This window comes from Tursiops truncatus, chromosome 6, assembly GCF_011762595.2.
Source record: "Tursiops truncatus isolate mTurTru1 chromosome 6, mTurTru1.mat.Y, whole genome shotgun sequence".
Lineage (NCBI taxonomy): Eukaryota > Metazoa > Chordata > Mammalia > Artiodactyla > Delphinidae > Tursiops > Tursiops truncatus.
Genome location: NC_047039.1, coordinates 109,434,145 through 109,441,845, shown reverse-complemented (window position 1 = coordinate 109,441,845; position 7,701 = coordinate 109,434,145). Strand labels below are relative to the sequence as shown.

Here is a 7,701-nt window from a genome sequence, read left to right as displayed (position 1 = left end):
TGAGGACTTTAGGTTTAGCCAGAAGAGGTGGCGCCTCCAGTGGGGACCCTGTGGCGGTTGCCATGGCAGCAGTCGCTGGGCAGGACCAGCCCGGTCGTCGCCTCAGCCCGGCGGAGCTTGGAAAGCGACCTTGGGCCTGCGCGACTCGGCCCACCGAGTCACCCCGCTTTCCAAAGGGTGGGGGTACCGCCAGGGTGCCTGGCCGTTGATGGGACTGATTTCCCGAGCAGCGTTGACTCGGTGGAAAATGCCAAGTTCGTGGCTTGTCTTTTAGTCCTTTGGTTTTTTTGAGGCTCTTCACACTGAAATTTTTGACGAAGTGGTTGTAGTGATAGGAATTTATTGAGCCCTTATCAGGCACTTCGTTAGACCTTTTGTGTGCATTTTTAAATTTAATCCTTGGAACAATCTGATGAGATAGGAGGTAGGTATAAGCATTATCCCCCTTTACCGGTAAGCAAACTGAAGCTCTAAGAAATCAAGTCATTTGTTCCAGGTTGAACTGGGAATCACGTGGAAACTACTAAATACTGTGTTATATTGCTTCATGCTAGTTTATCCGACCACTAGAGTATGAATCTTTTAATTCTGTGTGGAAACTTCCTTTGCCTCTTATCTTTGGAATTTGTAGGGAGACCTTTTTTTATTATTATTTTTTAAATTTATGTAAGGAGATCTTTAAGGGAAGGAATCCTTCAACTCACTATTTTTTATCAAGGAGTTGTAGAGGAACGTGCTTATTAAAATTGCCAATAGACTAGCTAGGTTTATTTAGTTTTTAGTTTTTTGAGTTTTTTTTCATTGTTTTTGTTTTGTTTTTCTTGCCACACAAATAATGCATGCTCCTTGTGTGCAATCATTTAAGCAAAAGAGGAGAAAATAAAAACCACCAGGAATCCCAATACTGAGTGACTATCAGTGTACTAATGTGTTTTATGACAGAATCAGATTCTTTGTTTTTAACTGGACCTAGAAACTGAAATTAACATGATATATTTAAATGGAGCTAAAGTGCTGCACTCAGGTTAGAAAGAATCAGTTGGGAAAGTACAGAAGAGAGGAGGGAGGGTCCTAGATCTTTTAGCTGTGCAATCATAGTAGTAAAAGTCATGAATCTATGAATTCTTCCCTTGAGTCAAAAACCAGTACAGGTTCTGTCACACCCTCTGCAAGAACAAAAACAGGGTACTGAGGTGTAGCCGAGAAGCTAGAAAGGCAATGTTTACTGTTTGGTGGTTTACTTCTTTCTCCAACCTCATATCCTTAGCCATCTATTGTGAATATGCAACCTTACTTCTTTGAACAGAATTCTCATCTGATCTTACCCCATCTTACAGGAAACTGAGAAGAAGAAACTTTATTGTTTTAGAAATCCACAAAGGAGATAATAGTTAATCTATTTATTGAGCAATTAAGTTTGCCAAATATTCTGCTAAGTACTTTATATGTACATTTTATAATTTAAGACCAAAATCTTTATAAGATCTATATTTTTTTTCCTTTTTTAAAGATAAGACTTGGTTAGATAAATTAATTTATTCAGGATGGTCTGATCATTTATAAATGACTCTCATTCAGGCCTCTCCCATAAAGCCCAGCACTTAATCCCTGTCCTGCAATTGTTTCAAAAATTTCATTTCATATGAGGCTGGAAGGGTCCTTAGATAATCAACAGATCCTTTCACCTTATTTAACAGATGTGAAAACAAATCCAAGGAACTCAAGTGATTTGCTCAAGATCACACAATGAGTTGGGTAATTTTTGACAAGCATCTTTAGAACCAGGACTGGAGCCTCATCTGCTTCAGAACAGGGTCTGCGCTTCTTGCACTATACCGTACATGGCTTTCTAATTCTTATAATTTTATTATTATTATTTTTAATTCTTATAATTTTAAATTTTCAAAAAATAAAATCCCAGAATCTGAGTAACCAGTGTGTTATCAAGTGAAATGCAAGAGAAATTTTCAGAAAGTATTTTAACAATCAGCAGTATGAAAGAACATAGAAGAAATGTAAAATAGTTGATACTTTCTTTTAGGTATCTAGAGGAAATACCAAAGGCAGTTAGCTGATTCTCACTTCAGTATGAAACTAATCGTTAAAAGAAATGGGGATTTTCAAGTGCAGTTTCATTTTTAAGGGCAATTTACAGTGTTGGAGTATTATTATAGTTTACTTTTTAAAGTGAGGTACCATTTTTGAGAATCTCTGGTTTTAAATTTGAATATAATAGGCTTCTAAAAACGGATTGATCAGGAAGAATATTAATTTTATTTAATATTATAATAACTAGTTTATAAAGTAGAAGACGTTTGTCTTTTAGTCTCTGGAAAACAGTTTTACGAGGGCTCAAAGCTGGGTTCTTATTCCTTGCTTCTTTTCACTTGGGAATTATTATGTGACCTTCACAGGGTCACATACCAATGGCATCTGTCCAGACGTTTATGAGGAATAGTTTCTTCAGGTATTTGAGAACTATATTGTGCCAGTCATTAGCTTGGAATTGAGAGAAGTAAGAAAGGGAACACAAATTACAAAGACTTAAGTGAAGTATTGATTAGACAGTAACTTCTCAAATTCTGTGAAAACTGCTATCTTGGCAATTTTATATTTATTTATATATTTTTATATTTAAACACATGATTTCAGAGTTTCAAGAACAGATTATTTGCATAATCATGGTACTGTAACTGGGAACAGACCTGTTGAGTAACAGAACAAGTTAGGCCTGCCTCTCCCTGGCAACATTTTCAAAGGGGCATTAAACTTTGAGGTACTGACTGAAAAGGCCTGGAGGGGCTGGAAATACTGTCTCCTAAATCTGACTTTCAGCCTTATCCTCTTAGTCAAGTGGATTTTATTTTTCTATTTCCTCTAACCTTGCAAGGTCCACTGAAGTTTGCCACTAGTAGCAGAATTGGTAGTTTGAACCTAGTGTGATTCATAATGTTTAGCATCAGTTTAGAAATTTCCAGAGATGTTTAATGTAATTATTGCGTTAATATTCTCCAGTTATGATTGCCATTTGTCTTTCTTATCAAAAGAGATGACATTTCAGACCAAAACCCTCTATAAACACAGTATAGCGAACCAAAAGTCAAATTGGGGTCTGGCAACACATTCAGAAGTCAAATGTCACTTTTGTTCTTCAGCTTGAAATGTCATTTCTTGGGGCATGGGGGAAGCCCACGGCCTCTCCTTGCAGAGAGTGATCTTGGAAAAGCTAGGCCCTGACCCATCTTGAATCCTGCAGGCTGCAGAAAAATTTCCAATTCACTACTCCTCAGTTTGGTGGCACAGTGTGTAACTTGCTCAGCCACATACAGCTGGTTTTTCCTGATTTTATGCACATCTTTATAGAACTTCAGGGGAATTCCACTATCAGGTACAAAAATTGGTTTCAGTTTTAAGATTCTACTCACCACAGAGTTCCTACTTTTATCCCACTTTAGCTTTTTCCACTAGAGTTTGAATGATAAGTAAATGGAGAATTTAAAGCTAGAAACTGATGGAAGCTATTTTAACGGAAAAAAAAAATCTTCAGAATTTCATTAGGAAGAGTACTTCACCAATAGACAACCGCCAATCAATTGTAGTTCAGGCAGTCTGTCTTGCTGCATCAGAAGTGCTTTAAAGGATTGCTTTACTTGATAGAGGAAGTAAAAATCCTCCAGAAAACAAGAGGAAAGGAAAGGGAACCAATACTTGTGCCCTCACGTGCTAAGCATTTTACATGTATTCTTTTTTTTTTTTTTTGCGGTACGCGGGCCTCTCACTGCTGGGGCCCCTCCAGTTAAGGAGCACAGGCTCCGGACGCGCAGGCTCAGCGGCCATGGTTCACTGGCCCAGCCGCTCCGCGGCATGTGGGATCCTCCCGGACCGGGGCATGAACACGTGTCCCCTGCATCGGCAGGCGGACTCTCAACCACTGGGCCACCAGGGAAGCCCCAAAGGTTTCCTTTTAATATGGTCTCTCTCTTTTTTTTTCTGCCGTCCCTTCCTCTTTGTCCCCCTTCTTTCACTTCTTTAGAGCAGCAGGTTGCTTTTCCTCCTGATTAGCATCTTTTCACAAGTGGTCACTCTGGTTTTGAGAAGTCTTCTAGAAGGCAGTCAAGTGTACTTGAAAAAATATTAAACCTTGGTAGGAAGGGAAATTGAGGTGAATACTGAGGCAGGGTCTTGTTAGATGATCTGCATTTCACTTACCATTTCCAAATAGCCAACTAAACTGTGCAGTATTGTTTGCATTTCTAACCCCTCCAACTCACTCTGGCTATTAATCTACCTTGGGAGATAAGTGGATGGCAGTTCTGATTGTTACACATCTAGCAGGCTTGGGTAAAGAGTTCCCAGACCTGGTAACTGAGAACAAAATATTTAAATACACACACTAAAAACAAGGGGATGGAGGGAACTTGTAACTGAAAAAAGACCAAAACAGTTTTGACAGTTTAAATTTATTGTAATTCTGTCCAACAAAGGAAGTAGAACTTGGTTTATCTGCAAGAGTAAAACACCACCCTTGCTCCACCCTCTCGTGGAGAATAAGCTGGTTGAGGCTGGGTGTAGTGGGACTGGAGAGATGCACCACTGTGAAATATTTCTAAAATGGAGCCCATTTTAGGAGTCCACAGTTATTCAGAAAAGTCAGTAGCATTAGCTGAGGAAGAAAGAAAAGTTGGGGAGAAAAGGCCTACTGATTCAGAGGAAGGAGTTGGAACTCAAGCAATTCTCCATTCCTGGAATGTTATTTGTGTAGACCCTCCAAATACAGAGAAAAAGGAGTCCGTATCTACTGAAAAATGAGCTCAGTTTACCAACAACAGGCCAGGTAACAGGTGCTCATTTCCTTGATCCTCGCCAGCACATGGCAAGATGGCTACGTTATTAAATAACTCCATTTGTCAGGCGAGGGCTCTGAGCTTCTAGAGGTGGAGGCATTGTCGGAGGCCACCCAGCTAGTAAGTGCGGGAGGCTGGATTGGAACCAAACGCGTTATCTGTGGACCCAGCGACTTTCCTTTTACCCACTAAGCGGCAACGTGATTTCACGTCTGAGAGTTTCTTGGCCGAACAAGTTGGAAATCACTGGTTTCAGAGATTAGAAATCACTGGTTGTGCGCCCCTGGATTCCTTCCCCAGGAATCAAACTCTAAGCTGTTTGGCCGCTCTTTGCCTCGACGTCCCTCTGTGTGCAGTACACAGACAGCACCGTACCAGGCCCCACTCCCACCGCGCAAGGCTGCAAGGCTCCTCGGGCCTCCACGGTTCCCGAGCGGTGGGGAAACACCATGCGAGCGAACTCCTGTCGGTGTGAATGGCTGCCAGGGAAAAGTATGGTCCTGAAATTCAAAGCGGCGGTCGGCGCAGGGGAGCAACCTCAGGCCTCTGCAGAGCACCCGTAATAACAGGGGCCGGCTATGTTCAAAGGCGAGTGGTTGTCCTAAGAGCAGAGAGTGTGGTTGCTAATAAGTAATAAAAAAAATCGGGGGGGTTGGGGGGGAAGGTCCGGGCCTCCAAGTCCCGGCGGTCCCCCCTCCTCCCTCCGGGTCCTTCCGGACCCCCGGGCCACGTGGGCGGGGCGGAGGGCCCCTAGGGGGAGGTGGGGCCGGGGGCGGGGCGCGCGCGTGCGCGAGCTGTCAGGCCGACCCCGCCCCCGGCGTGCAGTCCCGCCCCCTCCCGCCCCTCCCCCGCCCCTCCCGCCCCTCCCCCGCCCCTTGCTCTCCGGCTGTGGGGCGGGCGGGCTGGCGGGCGCTGCGGCGACCGCGGCTGCTGCTTCCTCGGGCCATTTTGCTGAGGAGCGAAGGGGAGGAGGAGCCGCCGAGGAGACTCAAGGCGAGGAGCGGCGAGCCGGAGGAGGCGGCGACCGCGCGGGCACGGGCTTTCCTCGATCGCGGGGATCTCGAGGGGCGAAGGGATCGCCTGGGAGGGGGACTGGAGAGCCGCGCCTGCCGCGCGGCGCGCCCCTTCCCGCCCCCTGCACCATGAGCTGGGGCACCGAGCTCTGGGTGAGTGAGGGGCTGGGCCCGCCGGGATGCTGGGGAAGGTGCCTGGCGCGCCTGGGCGCGGGGCGCGGGCCGGGCTGCCCGGGTGGAGGCGACCGCGCGCTAGTCGGGGTCCCGGCGGCCTGGGGGTAGGCGCTGGTACGGGAGCCTCTCGTCGGCCTTGGCTTGAGCAGGAGGTGCGAGCCAGATTCGCCCTTCGGAGGTGAGGGGCGCTGGGGTGGGTCCCCGGCGGCCCGAGCAGGGGGTTCGGATCAGGGTCCCCCCGCGGCCTGAGCCGGAGGCGCGGGCGGGACTCCCTCTCCTCGGCGCCCCGAGGCCAGCGGTGTGTGTTGGGAAGAACCTTAATCCCCCGGAGCGAGTAACCGATGCGTCGCGGGCCGACCCAATGGGGGCGTGGAGGCCCGGGGATTTTCAGGGCTGCGTTCGGTGTTCGGCGCCCAGACCCGAGGTCCTCGACTGCTTTCTCTTCGTGGAGGTGCGGGAGGGTCGGGCGCTCCTCCGGGGGGCGGGGCGGCCCAGGCGGGGCCGGTCCCGGGTCTTGGGTTTTGGGGCGCAGGGGCGAGAACTGGTGTCTTCCTCCTAGTGGCGAGGACGTTTGCACTGTGGTGGTCTAGGGGTGCACTTGTGATTTTTTGAGGGGCAGCTCAGATCCTCGATTTGATGTGGGGACTGCGGCGTTTGGCCTGGAGAGGAAAGTAGTCGGAGTTAGAGGGAGATCTGGTGTTATCACCTTCAGGAAGAGGCATTCGCGGGGTAGATTTTATATTTTTTAACTGCTCAGAGGAAAGAGTCTAAACTGGGGTAGGGAGCGCCCCGCCGGGATTCTTAACCTGGGGCGCGGATGGATAAACAAGTAGCGTGCCGTCTGGAAGCTCCTCTCCCCGGACCAAGGCGACAGGAGGATGCCAAGGCGGTGCACAGGCCGTCCTCGGGGAGGAGAGGCAGAGGCTTGTGGACTGGAGCTTGTTTCCCTGCCTTCCTCTGGATTCCTGAGGCAATCACTAGGCAAGGGATGGGCAGAGCAGAGTCCAGAGAGAGGAGTAGATGAAATCTCAATTATCGCCCTGAAGTATTCTCAAGATGAGACGTTTCCCATGATGAACTCGAAAGTGCCTCCCATCGGAATCCCATTTGTAAAGGGCGTGGAGGAGAAAGCGTGGGGTGGTGGCTGCTCTCTGAGCTGAGGCGAGGAAATCTCACGTCAAAATAAAACAAGGTTAGAGCAGCTATAGAAACAGCGCATCCTCCCTTAATTTTTTTTTTTTTGCTTTAATTGTTTTTACATAACCATTTCTTAGGCTCAGAAACAGCCACTGGTATTAAAACCAAAATCCTGAAGGCAATAGCTCCCTTACATGAAGATAACTCATTTTATAAACATCCTCTATCAAAAGGGACTCCAATTTTCGACTGATGTTTACAAATATTCATTTAAAAAATAAAGTAACACATGGTTTTAAGTATTTACACACGGCCAATTAGGCGGAATCTACCATTTTAAGTGTTGAATTTCTGTCTTCTTCTATTCCTTCTCCACTTCCTTTGGCTCTTTTTACCTTTTCTGGGATGAGGGGAACAAATCAGAAGTAATTTTTCATCAAGAGAATAGAAAATTTGGCACGATTTTTTTTTCACTTGTTCAAACTAGAGAAAGGAATTATTGGGGTGGAGGGAATACAATATATTTCTGAGTG

General features: G+C 46.5%; 1 protein-coding gene across 17 annotated transcripts in view; it reads left to right on the top strand.

Annotated features, from left to right (window-relative positions):
• The first annotated feature begins 5,746 nt into the window (after nucleotides 1-5,746).
• FNBP1 (formin binding protein 1) overlaps nucleotides 5,747-7,701 on the top strand; it is a 139,738-nt gene continuing 137,783 nt past the window's right edge. For 6 of the 17 annotated variants that reach the window (XM_073806722.1, XM_073806720.1, XM_073806719.1 and 3 more), the window contains exon 1: nucleotides 5,750-6,010. Coding sequence is in view for 16 of the 17 variants with exons in the window: in XM_073806720.1 (XP_073662821.1) it covers nucleotides 5,987-6,010 (24 nt within the window). In the remaining variant the exon portion in view is untranslated. Of the gene's footprint in view, nucleotides 6,011-7,701 lie in introns of all 17 variants that reach the window. The other 11 variants (XM_073806718.1, XM_033858843.2, XM_073806715.1 and 8 more) reach the window with 4 other exon arrangements.